The sequence below is a fragment of the Cnephaeus nilssonii genome (assembly GCF_951640355.1).
Source record: "Cnephaeus nilssonii genome assembly, chromosome: 14".
Taxonomy (NCBI): domain Eukaryota; kingdom Metazoa; phylum Chordata; class Mammalia; order Chiroptera; family Vespertilionidae; genus Cnephaeus; species Cnephaeus nilssonii.
The window spans coordinates 6,219,905-6,240,079 of NC_137085.1; the positions used below are offsets into that span (position 1 = coordinate 6,219,905).

A 20,175-nucleotide genomic window follows, 5' to 3' on the forward strand; every position below is an offset into this window, starting at 1 on the left:
CAGATACACACACTCACACAGATACACATGTTCACACACACAGATACACACACTCACACACAGATACACACGCTCTCACATGCAGATACACACGCTCTCACACACAGATACACATGCTCTCACACAGACAGGCGTGTGCACTGCTCCCTCTGACCCTTCATTACTTTCTGGTGAAGGCACCAGTGAGGGTGGTTCTCCCTAAGGCTGTGGAAGGTTCCAGTACAGAGACTGCAAACAGCACCCTGAACTGGGGCCTGAAGCTCTGTTCCTCTGTTAGCACCAAAGTCTGATTCCAGGAAGCGGGCGGAGCTCTCTGCTGTCAGTCACGTGTGAGGGCCTGCGCTCGCACCCACCTGCTGCTTGTTCTCTTTGGAGTACGGCAGCATGGTGGACACGTGGAACATGATCTCGTGGCCTTGGTAGAGAGTATAGACCGAGTGGATCCCTGTGGTGTCATCTGTAAAACACGAACACGCACTGAGCGGGCGCAGCGAACGCGGGGCCGGAGGAAGGGTCTCCATGTGCGACAGACGAGGGGGCTGCATACAATCGATGGTCCTTAAGGTCCCTCTGGACTATCCCCGGCGGGAAGCAGCAGTGTGAACGCCGCCCCGTGGACAGACCTCCTCGCCCTCTCCGCCCGCTTGCTGACAGATTCCTGCCACAAAGTAACACGAGATGACACACAAATACTGATCCTGTGTCCATAAGACACGGCAGAATTGCACAGCGACCCCGTGCCCGTCTAGGTGTGGAGCTCAAATCCCCTCACCCTCTCCCCCCCCCCCGCCCCGCGGGCATAAATTCCGTTACGGACAGGCTGGGCGGAGGCCGGCAAACGCCAGCAGAGCCGTCCGAGCGAGCTTACTTTTGGTGTCCAGGCCGCCGCGGTAGCCCGTCCAGCCCTTGAGAGTGACGGTGTCGCCCAGCAGGTGTAAAAATTTTTGAAAAGCGTCACTTCCGACTTCTGTGGAAAAGGGAGGGGGTGAAGGAGGTGCGGCAGCAAGTCCCGTTCTCTGGCTGAAGCCGCTGAAGAGCCAGCTCTGCGGATGGCGCGGCCGGAAAGGGAACGGGCCCAGCAGCAGGGCCCACGGCTCCCAGGAGCCCCGGGAAGGAAGCCACAGCATCAGACTAACCAGCCTCCCCTGCCAGCGGGCCACAGGGGTTCGCACTGCGAGGTACAACATATGACCGTTTCCACGAGTAATAGAAGGTACTGAATATGAAAAGTGCCAAATAACAGGAAATGACGCCATCTCACAATTCTCCCAGCCCTGACTTCCCAGACAAGAGCCCTCCTCTGCTCCCGATTATGCAGAACCAGCTTCTTCCCACCCCACGTCATTTCCCACCGAGACCTGGGGCAGGTTAAGTGACCGGTAAGTATTTATCAAACGAACGAAACTGGGCAACACCTGCCCTACCAAATTTACCCTCGGAATTCACCCCACAATTTCCTAAAACTACCGGCGGTTTCTCTGCTTTAGAGGCTCCAACTCCACCGGCAAGTGGTCGTCAGAGCTGCCACGAGGGGAGGGGGCGCCCGTCAGCAGGGGAGACACTCACCGTTGCTGAACATCTCGTCATCGGTGAGCTGCCCGTCTTTGGCAAAAAGAACCCCGAACTTGAAGTTCACAGAGCCCTTCAATAAGACAACAAAAGGTGGTGACTTTAATCTCGTCAACAGAGCATGCCCAGTTATGTGACGTCGTTACCCAGGGACACGGCCGTGACAGACTGGACTCTGGGGGATTACTTCCTCCCCTCTATCTCAGTTTTAACCAACACGAACAATCACGCCTTCCTTTTTGTGGATGCTGACAGTTTACAGGTGAAACTCCGCTTTTATGAGTCCATTCATTTGTAATGTCATTACTAACGGCGCCTGCAGGCAGCCAGGTCCATGAAGGTAAGTGGCCCCCAGGACCCACAGGCTGGTACTATCTTCCGAGCGACCCACCCGCAGGGCCCAGACTCCAGGCAGCACAGGGGAGCTCCGTGCAATCAAAGCTCAATACGACAGTCCGAGGCTGAAACCTGTGGACTCTTAGAAATAGAAATGGAAACTGTAGCTCATTTCCCCCAATTCCTAAAGACATTTAATCTCAAGAAGTCACAAAACAGACATGGGGGGAAGGCAATCAAGAAGGAGCTAGAACAGAGAAAGACAAGTACCAAACGATTTTACTTACTGGTTTATGTGGCATCTAATGAACAAAATAAGCGAACAAACAAAATAGAAACAGAGTCATAGGTACAGAGAACAGACTGACGGCTGTCAGAGGGGATAGGGGTTAGGGACTGGGTAAAAAAGGTGAAGGGATTCCAGGGTGGGGAACATCTGGCCCACAGGCCCTATAAGGCCCTCAAAATCATTTGGTCTGACTCTGCCAAGGCATTAGAGGCGAGTTACTTAAATGTTTGACCAAATAAATGTTTGACCAAATATAGCAGGCTAATTTTTAAGTTGATAATTTTGTATGGCTCGCGAATCATGTTATTTGTGGGCATACAAATGGCCCTTGGCAGAAAATGGTTCCCTACCTCTGGAATCATTAAGCAAAACAAAACAAAACAAAAAAACTCATTGACACAGACAACAGTATGCGGATTACTAGAGGGAAAGTGGGATGGGGCAGGTAGAAGAGGGTAAAGGGGGGGAAATGGTGATGGAAGGAGACTTGACTTGGGATGGTGAACACACATGTATGATAGAATCATACACCTGAAGCCTATATAACTTTATTAACCAATGTCACCCCAATAAATTCAATAAAAAAGAAGTAGCTAGTACAAATGTTCAGTCCACCATCCTCAACTTTAAACACTGGACTGAAATCAGGTCCTGCAGGAATGATACCCAATGCAAGGTAATAGCTTCTACAGAAGAGGAATGAGGTCAGAGGACTCAGTGTATTTAATATATATATTGATTTCAGAGAAGAAGGGAGAGATAGAAACATCAATGATGAGAGAGAATTATTGATCAGCTGCCTCCTGCATGCGCCACACTGGGGATTGACCCCGCAACCCGGGCATGTGTCCTGACTGGGAATTGAACTGTGACCTCCTGGTTCATAGGTCGACACTCAACCACTGAGCCACGCCGGCTGGGTGAGCTCAGTGTATTTTAAAAAATATATACTTTATTGATTTTTTTACAGAGAGGAAGGGAAAGGGATAGAGAGTCAGAAACATCGATAAGAGAGAAACATCGATCAGCTGCCTCCTGCACACCTCCTACTGGGGATGTGCCCGCAACCAAGGTACATGCCCTTGACCGGTATCCAACCTGGGACCCTCCAGTCCGCAGGCCGACGCTCTATCCACTGAGCCAAACTGGTCAGGGCACTCAGTGTATTTTTAATAGTTTTTTTTCCCCTTAAGCCACAGGTGAGTTTATAGGTCTTCATTATATTAGCCTCTATACTTTGTTTTTATACTTCTTGAAGTATTTCCTAATAGAGTAAAATCTAGGGTTGGAAAAGAATTAACCTTTACAAGGCTGTCTGATCCCCCACTTGCTGGGGGCATTTTTGTGGTCCGCTAAGGGGCAGACCAGAATCGGAGGTGTTAAAAGCACTGGCCGTGGGGGCAGAGGTGGGGGTCAGGGCACAATGCCAGGCGTCAGGACAGCTACATTCCGGAGCCAAGACTTGGAATGTCTAAAGGTCTCAGACAGTTTCTGTCCCCAACACACCGAGGGGCAGACGCACCCCACCCGTAGCCGTAGTTTCACCCGCAGTGATGTTCTATGTGGAGCAGGGACAGGGAGGGCGCCCACGCGGCCCTCCACCTGCAGCCCTTCCTCAGCGCCCTCCACGGGGCCATTCCCATCACGCGGCCTCAGCTCAAATGTCCACCCAGGGAGGCCTTCCCTGGTCTCCCCAAGTCCCCCTCCCCCAGGGTCCCTATCCATCACAGCACCTTGTTTGTTTTCCTAAGAGCACCATTCACACTCTGATGCTTTTATTGAACTTGCATGTTTGTCTGTCCTACCACTGGAACCTAAGTCCTGTGAAGGAGGGATCACAGGTCTGACTTTCTGTCGACTCTGCAGGGCCCACCACAGTGCCGGGTGCACCGAGAGGGTGTATGGAGACTCATGGCCTAACTGTGTGCAGAATAAACGAGAAAAGAAGCAAACAGGTCAGATACAGCTTCTTTTTCACAAGCTGCTTCCAGTGTTGGGTGAACTCTCAGCGTTCTGTCGGGATCTCGCGTCAGGGTTCTATACTCTGCCTCCCTTCTCTGGCAATGCTGCTAGTGATCGCTCGGCTCCAGGACCCTGGCACCTCCTCCTCCACTCTCAGTGGTCCCTTCAAAAGCACTCCCAATGGCGTGGGGTCCACAGAGGCTTGGGGTTCTCAGAAGAAAAGTGCAGAGACTAAAGCAGAGGTTCTCACACCTGACCAGGCGTCGGGATCACCTTGTTGGCTTGTTAAAATAGAGTGCCCGCCGGCTGGTGTGGCTCAGTGGTTGAGTGTCAACCCATGAACCAGGGTTCCATTCCGGGTCAGGGCACATGCCTGTTGCGGGCTTGGTCCCCAGGAGGGGACGTGCAGGAGGCAGCCGATCAATGATGTTTCTATCTCTCCCTTTCTCTCTGAAATAAATAAAAATGTATTAAAAATAAAGAGAGCCAGGCTCCACTCCCGGAATTTCCAAGTCAGTTCTGGAGTCGGGCCCAAGAATGAGTATCTCTGACAAGCTCCCCGGTGATGCTGAGGCTGTGGTCCAGGGACCCACGTGGAGAACCACTGGACCACAGGAGCAAGCCAGCGGACTGCCAGGAGGCCCGGGACCAGGTGCAGCCGACCTGACAGCTGGCTAGCCGAGGGCAGAAGGTCTGGGCCAATGGCCAGAGCACTGAGCTATGAACTGACAGCCTGTTAGAACCAGAGGGGACCCCGAGGTCCACCAAATCCACTTCCCTTTTACAGACAGGACAGCGGAAGCCCGGGGAAGGCGAGGCTGCCCGAGGCCGGTACCAGGTGAGCGGTGGGACCGGAGCTGGAAGCCGGGCCTCCACTGCTCTTCCCAATCCCACGCCACAGTCTTCTCGGGATGGTTGTGAATTGAGTGAAGCCGAGTTATATGCAGAAATGAGACCCTCTGCTGACTGACCACTGGCCACAGCTTTTATGGGGCTGCCCTGTGACTGCCCCTGCCACCAGGACCCCTGCGGAGGACCCTCCCACTTCGGGGCGGCTCTGGGGACTGGCTGGGAAGCTGGCAGGATTAAATGAATGAGCGAATGAGCGTGGTGGCAGACGAAGCCTGAGAAATGTGTGGATTAGGGACCGTCTCGAAGCAGTGTCAGCAGGATGTCCTGATGGGTCAGACATGGGCTGAGAGAGAGAGAGAGAGAGAGATATGCTAGGATTTTTCCAAGTTTGGCCTGAGCAACGGGACGAATGATATGACCACGTACTGAGAGGCATAGTACGCACAACGGTAATTTATTTACTCCAATTGCCGATTTATAATATTTTAGGTATTTCTCTATGTTAGTGATGTACTTAGAACACATTTTTTTAAAGTGGGGCACAGGGCCTGGAACCACACAAATATATATGGCGTTCCATAACCGAGTGTGTGATGAAGTGCAGATGCCTACTTCAATTGGATGAAAATTAAAATCTCGTACCTGCCCCGATCCCGAGGTTAAACGTGAACATCCCAAGCAGATTTCAGTAGCTTGGCTGTTTGCATCTCTATGGTGGCTGCACAGAACCCCCTGAGCCACCCAAGAACCCGTGTCAGGAAGTGGACTCACACTGCGAGTCCGTGGAGAGGTCGGACCGGAAGGAGACGCGGTTATACACACGGACGCCAAGCACAAAGGGACAGACGGCTCAGCAGAGTACTTACCTCTTGTTCTTCGAGAACCAGCAGGTCCTGTCAAACAAAGTTTCAAAAGTTATGCCTGTGCTTAGCAGCGATCCTTGTATTTTGACTTACTATGAAAGCCGAGCTTTAATTTACTGAAAGCACCCCATCCAGAAGTGCTTTAAACATTTACATTTAGCTCTACAGATTTTTACAAAATACCTGGTCGTTTCAGAAAGTCCTATTATCTGGAAACAAAGACGGTGCACGGCCGTAGGAAGGAAGACACAGACCCCAGGTCCCTGTGCATCTACAGCCGGCCTTGCGCACACTGCCTCCCGGAAGGTTCCGGCCCAGAAAAATGCTGCTGGAAACGGACAAATCACATTTCCCAGCAGCAGCCACTTGGCGGCAAGAGGCCTTTTGCGTAATGCAGGCGGCTTAGTTCTATTGACTTCTTGGATCCAGGGATTTGTAAGGACTCTTTCCCCTAAACCAAAGCCTGCTGCTCACGGCTGCCTAAGGCAACGAAGTCTGCAGACACCTGGGAGAGCCGGGGAATCAGTGCTGCCAAGAGGCACACTCACGTGCACACACACACACACGCACACATGCATGCATGCACACACATGCACACATACTCACACACATGCACACACACACACACACACACACACACACACACACTGGCCAAGCTCCCAGGAATAGTTATTTGTAAGGGGAAGAGAGCTGGACCATGAATGCAGGGACAGCATCAACGTCCTTGCTGTGCTATAAACAGCAGAGGCTGCTGTATCTCGCTTACTTGTCCTCTTTTCTATGGAAGGCGAGCGGGCAGGGCCGACTGGGCAGAGAGAGCTCAGCAGCAGCCACGGGAAGGGGCACCAGTGTGCTCCGTGGGTTTGGGGCTCAGTGTCTCGGGATCACGTCCCGCCCCAAGAAGGAAAGGGCTGATAAGCCATACGATGACGTACCAGAGGCCCACCGACTTATAATTCTAACTGTTCTCATGTTTGCTATAAAAATTACTTCCAAGCATAACAGGGCTTACTGGTGCTTCAAGCTGGACCTCACACCCCTGGTTGTGCCTCAGTCCCCTTTGGTCCCAGCACAGCGTTCTACCTGAATCACAGCCCAACAAGCACATTTCATATTTATTTACTTATTTTTAAAATACATTTTTATTGATTTCAGAAAGGAAGGGAAGAGGGAGAGAGAGAGAAACATCAATGATGAGAGAGAAACCTACACGCCCCCCACTGGGAATCGAGCCCGCAACCTTGGCATGTGCCCTTGACTGGAATCGAATCTGGGACCCTTCAGTCCGCAGGCCAACGCTCTATCCACTGAGCCAAATTGGCCAGGGCCACATTTCGTATTTATTACTTTATAAAAACCCTCCAATTCCACATAACTCTACATCACTCAGTACAAGGAGTGGCTTTTAGGCCAATAAGATCCTTCTGAACACACCCCTCTCGGTTCATGGGTGGAGGAGCCTATTGCTAGCGGTTTCCGCGGTGGCTGTGCCGAGAACACAGACTCCCGGCCTGCCCCTCGGGCCTGGCACACCAGACCAGAACCTCAGTGTGAGTTCTCCAGGACCTAACACGGATCTAAGCGGATCAATTATGAAGCAGAAAGTTCTGTTACCTTCTGTATCTCAGGATGAAAAATTTCCCTGGGGCCTTTCTCAAATTTGTCCAGATTCATGGCACTGAAACAGAACAGAGAGCATGAGGCAGGCGTGGCAGGAACGGAACGACGCGAGCAGGTCTCGGCTCCTTAGGGAAGCCAGAGAGCATCTTCTGGGAAATCGTGGGTGGCCTGGCCCACAGGGACAGACCAGCGAGGGAGGAACCCAGGAGTAACTATGTGAACGCAGGACAGTAACCACACACCACACTGTTCTTTCCTTATGTAACTGTCCCCCGATGACACTCGGACGGTAAGAGAGGGAGGGAGGGAGGAATCGAGAGCGTTTCTTTGGGCGACCTTGACTAATCTTCATGATTCTTACTTTTATTTCCTAAAGGAGTGACTCATTGGCATTTACAGAGTGAGTCATGATAAACTGAGATGTAATGAAGATGACCTGGTATTTCTTTCTTCCTTTGGTAATTCCTCTGCCACTAATTGCAAAAGACCATCCCGAACAAGGTTGTTCTTTGTTTTACTTTGGATAATCAATGCACATTCCTTCCGCCTATGTCCCTGGAGAGGAAAAACAAGGCCATTGAACCAGATGACCTCTGAGGCCCCTCTGCTCGTAAATGACAGGCAAACACAAGAGCCAATGTTAAAGCGCGCACTTGCTCCAGGCCCTCTGTAAATGCTTTACATGGACTGTCTCATTTAGTCTCTGTGAGGCAAGTACTAGTTTATCCCCATTTTAAAGATGAGGAAACTGAGGCTTAGTCCAGGATAACAAAGCTGTTAAGTAGTAGAGCCAAGATTTAAACTAAGGCTTTTCTGACTCCATAGTATTTATATTTTAATTTTCTTTTAAGTTTTCAAGTTCACGATTGCAACAAATAAACTCTTTTTTTTTTTCCAATTGGCAGAAACTGTAGAAGTTTTCCTCTTTCGCATCTTTAAAAATACTTTCTTGCCAAAGCTTGCTCTGGCTGAGTGGACTGCGAGGGGAGGGCCCTACTCACGTAACTAAATAACATTATAACTGCATGAAACCCCTTTAAATATAAAGAAGAAAGGTGCTAGAGTAACTTATTTTTAGAAAAAAAAAAGATTCACAACAATCTTAAGCCACTGTAATTCAAAGTGCTCCTTTCAAAGCAAGTTAAGATCTAGAATCAGCCAGGTATTTCTGTGCGCAACAAAGATGTCAGCCTCTCCCCTGCTCTCTTCACGGAGCTTCAGACTGAGGAGAAACATCGGAAGACCAAACCAAGCTTGAAAATGAGATATGAAACTCTTTACTTATTTTTAAAAATACGTTTTTATTTATTTCAGAGGGGAAGGGAGAGGGAGAGGAGAGATAGAGACCAATGATGAGAAAGAATCATTGATTGGCTGCCTCCTGCACACCCCACACTGGGGATGGAGCCTGCAACCTGGGCATGTGCCCTGACCTGGAATCAAACTGTGACCTCCTGGTTCATAGGTCAACACTCAACCACCACCTGGAATCAAACTGTGACCTCCTGGTTCATAGGTCAACACTCAACCACCGAGCAATACCGGCCGGGAGACACTTTTCACTTCGTAATCTCAGTGCCGTCCACCCACAGAGTCGATCCCAGCCGCTGGATGGAGTCTGCACCCTCAGGGCCCTTGGCAGCGAGTGGGGAGCTGTGGCTGGGACATGGCAAACACCACCCCTCCCAGCACCCAGGCTGCAGCTGGAGGCGGAGTGACTGGAGGCCCCTGGGGAAAGCTGCCACATCCCCCGTGGGGACAGCAGTGGTCACGGCCACGCCCCAGAGCCACGTGGCCCTGGGCTTCCATCCCAGCTCTGTGGTCCCTGAGCCGAGATCTCTGTCCACCCCCCCCGCACCTCTCTGCGGCGGGGACCCCTCTCCCGCGGCGCAGACGGGAAGTCTCCCTGTGGAGCAGGTTTCCAGAGTGACTGAGATGCTCGTACAGCACTTAGCACAGCGCCTGGTAGACAGGCCGCTGCCACTGTGACGCTGACAAAGCGGCAGGCCCATCTGAACGGGGCATTCTCAGGGGACTGCCACCCGACAGGACACGGGAGGGACCGGCAGGGAGGGGGAGGGGAAGGCGGCTGGGCGGGGAGCAGCTCCATGCTCCACCCACTCACCTTTCCGTTTGGTGAAGAATAAGAACATTCTTCCCTGAGAAGCATTTGCTGACCTACGAGTTTCTATTTCAGAGCAGAAACATGGAAGGAAAAATGCTTCCTGATTTTCTTTACGAAGCCACACTACCTGTGTGCATGCGAGGGGCGGGGAGCAGGCAGCTCAAGCGATCCCGGGGTGCTAAGAGCGACACTCGAAATCGGGCCGGGCCCGGGCCTCAGGCAGCACACACCAGCCGCCCGGCTGGCTCCCGGGCCTCCACTTGCTCATCTGCACAATGGGGACAGGAACAACCTGCCGTGGGGCTGCGTGAAGACCACATGAGCTGGTGCGTGGCAGACTGAGGAGAACAGCGTATGCAGCCACGGCTCAGGAAGACAGAACTGGCAGGGTGACCCCGGAAAACCACGTATACAGGCTCCCGGGTTGGGGTTCCACTCGGCGGCACTCACCTTAAGATGGACTTCACAGAGAGCGTCTTGGTGGGGCTGTAGGGGAGGCATATTTTCTGGGTGCCCTGGAAAGTCAAAACGCCCGGTCAGCGAGAAGCTTGGCCATTCCCACCTCTGAAAGCGCCCTCCCTGGTCGCTTAAAGGAACCCCGTCCGGCCTTTCTCCTCTCCCTGCAGCGGCTTGTCTGAGTGAAGACATTCTATGACGCAGAGTCTTGCTCAGACTGGACAGCGTCTGCCCTCCCGGCCCAGCTCTCATAGGTCTCGGCATTATGGACTCTTCCACGGACGGACTGACGGGTCCCCCGGGCCTTCGGTGTTGTGAGCAGATGGGCTGCCTGAGCCAGCCGAGAAGGGGGTTTGGTCTCTGAGCCGAGGGTCAGATCAGCCTCGAAAGATCATGAAAAGAAACAGGCCCCAATGCGGTAGCCCAAGTCCAAGACTCGAACGAGAAATCGCCGAATCTTGCGGAAGGCCTGTGTGACGTGTCCTCTGTGTCCTGTTGGGAGCCCGTTTCCTCTCGCTAACAGCACCCACTGAGACTAACGCAGGGAAAGTAGAGGCTGGGAGCCTGGAAGGGAATGAACGAAGGCTCCGCATCGTTTGTGGCGAAGGAAAACATAAATGGCCAATCGCATGAGCCCCGGGCTCCCCCTCCACGTGGGCAGTTCACGAAAAGCTGCAGGGGCTGGACCCTCTCTATTCCACACACCCCGCCTCAAGCTCCCTCGGCTTCTCTACAAAAATGCCTTTCCATCAGATTGTTACCTTAAACTGCCCCAAAAGAAGACATTTCTGACACGTGACATGGACGTTGACATAAACAGCAGCACGGCACACAGGGTAAGTGGGGATGAAACTCCAGGCCAAGCCGGTTACTTACCGTTTTCCTCCAGAGAATCGCACGGTACTGAGGGACTCGCTGGTTGTTCTGGTCAGAAAGGGTCACGGACAGGAAGAAGGGGCTCTTCTCGGCGTCGTTTCCGATGTAGTTCTGGTGGACTGGGGAAGGGACAGGCTCAGGACAGTGGCAACGCAATGGCTCCTCCGGTCCCCGGGGCGGGGACACACCAGGTGGCACCCAGCCCTTCGCACGTGGTCGGGGGCAGCAATCCCACGCCCAGCTGGAGACAGAACCTGACCACTCTCTAGAATCGCGCACTCCCAGTCCCCCAGCCAGGGGCTGGTTCTGGGATGAGATATGACCCCATTCTGGCCAACGAGATAGGAGGAGAAACGTGTCGAGAGGTTTCTGGAAAGGCATCCTCACTCCTGAAGATGGCCTTCCGGGTGAACTCTGGATGGTGGTGTCTCGCAGTGATGCCTGGAATCACTGCAACCATTTGTGACCCCGAGAAAGCCCAGCCTTGATGACATCCCAGAGCCTGTGGCTCCCCCTCGCCCCCCGAGCCTGGCCTCCCTCTGGGTTTCTCATTAGACCCCTGACTGCTTCAGCCAGCCGAGGGAGCTGAGGCATCCACACCATCTTCCTCCTGTCATCACTGCTCCAGGACCGTTTTACAAGATTTGGGAGGCTGACAACTTTGCACTGATGTCTTTCTTTATAACAGAGTATGCCTGGCCAAGCAAGTGGGCCTCTCAGCACAGTACAGGACCAGGTTGTTTAAAAAGACACCTTTTGGGTCTGGTCACTCGCATTTTATAGTTCAAGCACCACATCTCCTACAACAAATGTATTAGTCTGGTAAGAAATGTGTCTAACTCAGTTCTAATCCCACAGCAGCGACCGTTCTTCCATTTCTTTGCTGTGAGCACACTCCTGCCTTCCACCTTTCCCCGTATGTTCGCTAGAGCCCTCACTGTTCCTGTGTGTCACCCTTCATGACGGAGCTCCTGCCACGTGCCAGGCATCAGGCTCAGGGCTTTTCCTGTCTGTCTCATTGCAACGACTGTCCAGACCTACTAGGTGTGTACTAGTAACACCCCCACTTCACAGATAAGGAAACTGAGTCTCAGAAAAGCAGAGAGTAACAGGTGTAAGGTCCTCTGGTGAGGAACAGTGGAGCCAGGATTCAAACCCACAAAGGCAGGGGCCGTGACTGCCTTTACCAGCTCTGCATCGGCCCTGGAGCTCAGGGACCCATTTCTCTCCCTCACTGCCCTGAACTGTGTTCAAAACCCACTACAGACAGGGCACTTGCCTTGTTAAATCTAAAGTTGCTTTCCACCCTGCAAATTCTTCTATGTCTCAATTCACTCATCCAGATGATCTGACCTCCTTTATTCCCCAGGGACAAAACCGACTGCTCCCTCAAAGAACGTAGTGCCCTTAAACTGGTCAGTGTCGCACAGATAGGGCACTTGCAAATCACACCAACACTGATTTTCATTTTGAATGCCCTTCCCTCCCAGGCACCAGGATGGCATACTTACCTTGTCCTAAAAAATACTTGAAGTACCATCTGGTGTGGTATTCCGGGTTCTCTAAGTGCACGGCTGTTCGCCAAGTCCCTGGCAGAGCAGTGGCATTCTGCAACAGAATAACATTGTGCCATGAGGAGGCTTTTTTAGAAAGTAAACAAGAAGCTGACAATGAACCAGAGGCCAAACAACCAGAAAAGTCATGGTTAAAAGCATATGAACAGCCCTGGCCAGTTTGGCTCAGCAGACAGAGCGCCGCCGGACTATGGACTGAAGGGTCCTGGGTTGGATTCCGGTCAAGGGCATGCACCTCATTAGCAGGCTCAATCCCCGGCCCTGGCGGTGGCATGTGCAGCAGGCAACCAATTGATGTGTCTCTCTGTGTCTCTCCCTCCCTTCCACTCGCTCTAGAAATTGATGGGAAAATATTCCCGGGTGAGGATTAACAACAAGAAGCATACAGACTGGGCTGTGCCCACGTTGTCATTAGAAAAGACGCCCAGTCTAAGTGGCATCACAGGAGCATCCGGGGGCGTGGGGAAAAGGGACCAAGCGACCCAGTGGGCTCAGCTACTTCTAACCCGAGTATAACTTGGGCTTAAAGTTTCTCTCCTTTTTGGTCTGAAGCTTCCGCAATCCTTGGGAGCTGGTGCCCCCTAGAGGCACGCCCTTCTGCTTGTCACCCTGGAAGCACATTTCACCTGGAAGGTCTCTCTCCAGCATCTTGAGTTCATCTTCTTTGTAGAATTTTAAGAATTTATCATAAAAATTACTCAATTAATGTGGAAAATACAGACAATCATAGTAAGTAACCGGAATCCTCTGTCCAAAGATAATCGTTATTAATGATTTGGTATGATTTCCTGTAATGTTTTTCCTGCGTGTGCAAACATATGTCATTTTGCCCCAATGGAATCATAATGAATATAGAGTTTAAAACTCCTTTGGTGTCTACATTGTGCCATGTGTATAGACAGACTGCAGGAACATGCTTTTCTTTTTTAAGATTTTAAAATAGATTTTGAGAGAGAGAGAGAGAGGGAGAGAGAGAGAGAGAGACATTAATTGGCTGCCTCCTGCACACCCTCCACTGGGGATTGAGCCTGTAACCCGGGGATGTGCCCTGACTGGGGATTGAACCCACAACCTTTGAGTGCACGGATGACGCCCAGTCAGCTGAGCCACACTGGCCAGGGCTGGCACAGACTTTTCTGGCTCAGACATGTCTTAGTGATTTCCTAGATGTCTGTGGTCAGTTGCTTTATCATGTTGAAGTTTCCTTCAAATCCAACTTTACAAAGAGGCTCTTCTTAGGAACAACTATTGAATTTTACTGAAAGCCTTTGTGGGTGACTAGTGAGAGAACAGGTTAAATGAGGGAAATCTCAGTGGTGTAATGAATCACACTAGCTCTGCGGTGCCGAGAGGTTCTTAGACTTCCGGAATGCGCCCACTCGGCCCGGGGTGCAGGACTCTCCTGAGCTGCTGGGTTGAAGGCACCCGTCGACGTGTCCTGCTTGTTAGGAGCCGGAGCCGCGGGTTCCTCCTCCGCATGCGTTTCTGTGGTGCTGTCAGGCGGGTGTCACTGTATAAAGTGGACGGGATGCCGCTGTCTCTCTCATGGCCCAGGAAATGCGGACACTCAGTGAGCGAGCTCCGCGTCCCAGGCACCAGGCCGGGCACTTCCTAAGAATCGCCCCACAGCATCTCCACCAGCTTCAGAGGCCGGGAGAGCGGCAGCACGTGGGCTCCGGCGGCAGAGGGTACGCCGTGGGGCGGAAACAGAAACCAGGCCCCGTTCCCGAGGTGTCTTTCCATTTTAGAAGTCTTAACCTTATGCCACCTTCTGTGTCCTTCTTAATGTTCTGCCTTTTTAATCCATCAGGGAGTGAAAAAGTACGTTAACGTATCTTAGTATTAGTGTGCTTTTTATTGAATTTTCTTGAATTTCAAAAATTCAGCGATTGATGTGGACGTATAAAAGCCAGGAGACTAGGAAGAGCGCATGTGTGTGCCCTTTACCAGGCCCACCTGCTGTTAACACTGTATCCACGGATTCATCTGTTCCCCTCTCCTCCCTCTCTCTCTCTCTCTCTCTACACACACACACACACACACACACACACACACACTTTCCTCAGTCCCTTAAGAATAAGCTGCCTAAAGAACAGCCCTACATTCCGCAGGGCTTCAGGTGTACTCCCCAAGAAGAGGGATGTTTCTCACACCAGCACAGCTTCATCAACCTTTGGGCGCCCAGGTTTGTCCGCAGCACTTCCGGGCCACAGAGGCACGGGAACACGCTCTTCATTCGACACCAACAAGGAGAGCAGGGGAAATATTCTGATGAGAATGTTTTCGAGGCAACTGAAGTTTAACACTCCAAACACCCACACTTATTTCACGCCCTTTTACTTTATTATATTTTAAAAATGTATTTTTCTTGATTTCAGAGAGGAAGGGAGAAGAAGAGAGAGAGAAACATCAATGATGAGAAAGAATCATTGATCAGCTGCCTCCTGCACACCCCACACTGGGGATTGAGCCCACAACCGGGCATGTGCCCTGACCGGGAATCGAACCGTTACCTCCTGGTTCAGAGGTCGATGCTCAACCACTGAGTCATGCCGGCCGGGCTCATGCCCTTTTAGATAATCGTTTGCTACGAGGGATTATGAAATCATGACGCTGCAGACAGGCCTGGGCGCGCCCACGTGCCGAGGGAGCCCTGAGACTAAGCACCCGCACACGCGTGCGTCAGGGTCCACAGCCCACAGCGCTCCCGCGGCCTTCATTGCCTCTTTCACCCCACGGGCAGACCCTGGATGTGGAGGAGGAAGACTGCGTCTGGCCAAGACATTCTGAACTCAGTCGAAGTCCATACAGTGCACCCTCCTGGAATCTGCTTGCCTTTAAGCAGGGAGTCCGCACGCTCACGCCACAAATCTGATCGCGGCTCATCTACCGCCTGTGGGCTTTCAGTCTCCTCTACAGTGAGCTCGATGAATGAGTGCACCTTTGAAACTGCCTTTACTTCCGCTTCTAGGTTACATTGCTGAGAGGACACGGGCAGTAAAGAAGATGGCTTTTAAGAAAATAGACTAAGCCGAGACCGGTTTGGCTCAGTGGATAGAGCGTCGGTCTGTGGACTCAAGGGTCCCGGGTTCGATTCCGGTCAGGGGCATGTACCTTGGTTGCGGGCACATCCCCAGTAGGGGGTGTGCAAGAGGCAGCTGATCGATGTTTCTAACTCTCTATCCCTCTCTCTTCCTCTCTGTAAAAAATCAATAAAATATATTTAAAAAAAAAGAAAATAGACTAAAATTTTCTAAATTGCAAATACAAATATATGTTACTTAAAAAAATGAAATCACACAAAAATTAAAATCCTCTTCTGTCCCCCACCCTCCATGCCCAGTCCACTTCCTTCCCCTTTATACCCACGCTACCAGATTGTGCTGATAGTCCCACATCTCTCTGTGAGTTTACAAATATGTGCTTACTTTATACATAAATACACACATAACATCCACATTCACACACACACCTGTATACATACATGCATACATACATATATACATGTAAATATCTGCACATACCATTTGTTTTCATGAATGAGACGGTATCATAGATATTATACTAAGACATGTTTTTTTTTTTTTCACTAAAGAAAATACCTTAGGAATATTGCCATGTCAGTACATATGGATCTGCCCTGTCCTTTTTAACAACTATACAGATTCTTTTAAGAAATCAAGCACTTCAGTTGCGTATCGATGCATACTAGTAAAACATGTAAAGAGCAGAAAAGAGCCTAAAGTGGGAAGTTAAGGCTCCCAACTCCTTCCCGACCTCCCGCTTTCATTCTCCACAGGAAACGGCTATCAGACTCATAGGTGCCCTTCTGGAACTTTCTTGCATACTGACGAGCATATTTATCTATTTTTGCTGTTTTAAGGATATGGGGCGGTATCACACGAATCATTCTGGAACTCGCTTTTCTGTCTGACACTGTACGTGAGACATTTTCTGTGGTGTTACCTCTACCTGCACCTCGCCTTCCCAACAGCTGGGAAGCACTGCATTGTTCAAATGGATCATAATTTCCATAATCACTCCTCCACTGATGGAAATGGAGGGAGTTCCCAGGTGTGGGTGTTTTTCTGTTTTAAATAATGCTACCACACACATCCTCACAATAGAGCTGTGGCTAAACGCCGTGTGCATCTTTAATGACTGCTAATGGCCCTCCCCAAAGACTGTTCGCGTGCACATATCCCCCAACAGCCTGTGGAGACTCCTCCCGTGCCGGGAGGACAGATCTGTAAGGAGCTGGAAGTCCGCCCCTGCCCTGCCAGATCCTAATTGATATACAAGGAGCTGTCAGGGAGGCCCCAGGGCTCCACCCAGGGTCACACTCATTTCAATTAATAATCAGAGGAGCTCACAGATGGCAGGGGAAGCACAAGGTAACCAACGCTTGGCGGGGGGGGGGGGTGGGGGTGGAGGGTGGGGGGGGGGAGCTAACAGGCAGGTGACAGAATCAAGATGTTGGGAAACTCCTGACAAGTAGCAATTACAGACACACTGAGGAGATCCGATTCAGTGGACAAGGCAAAACCCCACACTGAGGTGCAAATACAAACTGCAGGTGCAACGGACAGGGTGGGGCGGGCCGCTGCTAGGGGCCAGGCGTGTGTCCCCACTCCACCCACGAGGAAGCGGAGGCTCACAGGCGTCCTCATAAACTGGTAGGTGATAGAGCTGAGGTCTGAACCCAGGTTCATTTGACTCCAAAATTGTCCCCGCTACACATGATGTCGCCTCACAGCCATTAACAGCTCGGGTGGGGGAGGGTGCTGTGGTTCCCCATGAGTCATCAGGCTTCATAAAAAGGGGAGAGGACTAGCCTGCTCCACTCGTGCCTGGGGGGGCCCTGAGTTCAGATGTGAGCACTTCAATTTAAAACGCTCCTTAAGACCTCACACGTGCCCAGGGAGCACAGAGAGGGAGGTGAGGAGGGGAGCGGAGGCCAGGTCTCGGGAGGAGAGGAGCAGGTGTCCTGGAATGCCTGGAGGCAGCAGGGTGACGAGGGCTCAGCCTGATACCACAGCTACAGAGAACGCAAATGGAAACTCGGAATGCAAGACAGACAGATGAATTCTGTTCACTTAAAACAGTGGTTCTCAACCTTTCTGATGCCGCGACCCTTTAATACAGTTCCTCATGTTGTGGTGACCCCCAACCATAAAATCATTTTCGTTGCTACGTCATAACTGTAATTTTGCTACTGTTAATGAATAGTAATGTAAATATCTGTGTTTTCCAATGGTCTTAGGCGACTCTGCTAGTGGTTCTCAACCTGTGGGTCGTTCAACCTGTGGGTCACAACCCACAGGTTGAGAACCGCTACTGTAGAGCCTAAGACCATCGGAAAACACAGATATTTACATTACGATTCATAACAGTAGCAAAATTACAGTTATGAAGTAGCAATAAAAATGATTTTATGGTTGGGGGTCACCACAACATGAGGAACTGCATTAAAGGGTCTCGGCATCAGAAAGGTTGAGAACCACTGACTTAAAACAAACTTCCTAGCAGCCAGAGATGCCGAGAAGGGAGATCAGTTGCTTTAGGGGTGCTGTATGAATTGCTTTTGGGGGATTTGTCTCCAGGGCCTGGCACGGAGCTCCTACAACCCTGGGAGCTTCCTGAGTGGTAAGGGTGATAGGAGCGTCTTTGGCTCTTGGTGGTCCTGGAGAGCGTCAGGAGGGGGCTGGGCGCTGGGAAGACCAAGCCTTGATTTAGAAGCTTGAAACTTTCAGATCCAGCCCAGCTGGCGTGGCTCAGTGGTTGAGCGTCAACCTATAAACCAGGAGGTCACAGTTCAGTTCCAGGTCAGGGCACATGCCCAGGTTGTAGGCTCGATCCCCAGTGTGGGGAATGTAGGAGGCAGCCAATCAATGAGTCTCTCTCATCATTGATGTTTCTATCTCTCCCTCTCCCTTCCTCTCTGAAATCAATAAAAATATAAAACAAAACAAAACAAAACACCCAAAAACCTTTCGGACCCAGCCTGAAATCTCTGGATGAGGGGCTGAACGATCCAATCGCCAATGGCCAGTGGTTTCAGCAGAGGAGCTGTGTGACGGAGCCTCCACAAAGCCCTCCGCCCGGGGTTCAGGAGCTCCCGCTGGTGCACACACCAAGGTCCAGGGAAGCTCTGTGCCCCACCCCCACACGCTGCCTGTGCACCTCTTCATCTTGGCTGTTCCTGAACTGTGTCCTTTACCATCAAAGGATAATAGTGCTGTGCTTTCCCGCGATGAGTGAGCCTGAGGGGGGTTGTGGGCACCCCTGACTTTGTGACCTGGGACTTGATCCTCACAATTGGCATCTGATGTGAAAGCTGCCCAGTGGGCTGAGCCCTTGAACTGTGGAGTCTGACACGAGCTCTGAGTGGTTTGTGTTGGAAGTGAGTTTAATTGCGGGACACTCAGTGGGTATCAGAACTGGCTGGCATCAGAAAGGAAAAACCCTATGAAGGGAGTAGCAAGCTTCTCTTTACTGGAGACCTTCAAGCAGGGCCTGGCAGTGGGCTGCTGGCAGAGCGGCTGCAGGATTCATGCCGGGGGCGGGGGACTGGCCCAGATGAACCCTGAGGAGTAGGTATGGTCCACGGTGCTGCTGCAAACTGCTACCAGTGCACGACCCAGCGTCCAGGAACGGGAAGCAAGCATGCAGGAAACGTGACAGCGATCTGACATTACCGGGACCCCTTAATGGAGTCCAGACCATCTGGGTGTGACTGAACTTGGTGGTAAGTGCATGAGGTGGGTCGGGCATCCTGGTCATGCATAGTAGGACCACAGCAGAACATAGGTCTGCAGCAGATTGGCAATTAAAAAGTGGGTCCTTCACCACAAACAGGGCCACGGCCTCACGTGCTGCCCTGAGGAGGCCTTTCTGACCACCCTAAGCAGGCTCTTCCTCACTCTGTGCCACAGCCCTGCTTGTCTTCTCCACAGCTGTCACCAAGAGCTGCAATCAACCTGTACACCTGTGAGCCTGAGGGCAGGGGCCACAGCAGTCTTATCCACCCTGCCCCGCCATCTTATCCACCCTCTATCACCATCATATCCACCCTCTATCACCATCATATCCATCCTATATCACCATCATATCCACCCTCTATCACCATCATATCCATCCTATATCACCATCATATCCACCCTGCCCCGCCATCTTATCCATCCTCTATCACCATCATATCCATCCTCTATCACCATCATATCCACCCTCTATCACCATCATAACCACCCTCTATCACCATCATATCCACCCTCTATCACCATCATATCCACCCTCTATCACCATCATAACCACCCTCTATCACCATCATATCCACCCTCTATCACCATCATATCCATCCTATATCACCATCATATCCACCCTCTATCACCATCATATCCATCCTATATCACCATCATATCCACCCTCTATCACCATCATATCCACCCTCTATCACCATCATATCCACCCTCTATCACCATCATATCCACCCTGCCTCGCCATCTTATCCATCCTATATCACCATCATATCCACCCTCTATCACCATCAGATCCACCCTGCCCCGCCATCTTATCCATCCTATATCACCATCATATCCATCCTATATCACCATCATATCCACCCTCTATCACCATCATATCCACCCTCTATCA

At 51.3% G+C, this 20,175-nt stretch overlaps 1 protein-coding gene across 3 annotated transcripts in view; it reads right to left on the reverse strand.

The window, feature by feature from the left end:
* Window positions 1-20,175, reverse strand: part of GARNL3 (GTPase activating Rap/RanGAP domain like 3) — a 102,973-nt gene that overhangs the window by 30,501 nt on the left and 52,297 nt on the right. For 2 of the 3 annotated variants that reach the window (XM_079790131.1, XM_079790133.1), the window contains exons 5-12: window positions 12,460-12,556; window positions 10,949-11,067; window positions 10,067-10,131; window positions 7,486-7,549; window positions 5,875-5,901; window positions 1,567-1,642; window positions 869-967; window positions 354-457 (exon numbers count right to left, since the gene is read on the reverse strand). In XM_079790131.1, coding sequence (XP_079646257.1) covers window positions 354-457; window positions 869-967; window positions 1,567-1,642; window positions 5,875-5,901; window positions 7,486-7,549; window positions 10,067-10,131; window positions 10,949-11,067; window positions 12,460-12,556 — 651 coding nt within the window. Of the gene's footprint in view, window positions 1-353; window positions 458-868; window positions 968-1,566; window positions 1,670-5,874; window positions 5,902-7,485; window positions 7,550-10,066; window positions 10,132-10,948; window positions 11,068-12,459; window positions 12,557-20,175 lie in introns of all 3 variants that reach the window. The other variant, XM_079790132.1, reaches the window with a different exon arrangement.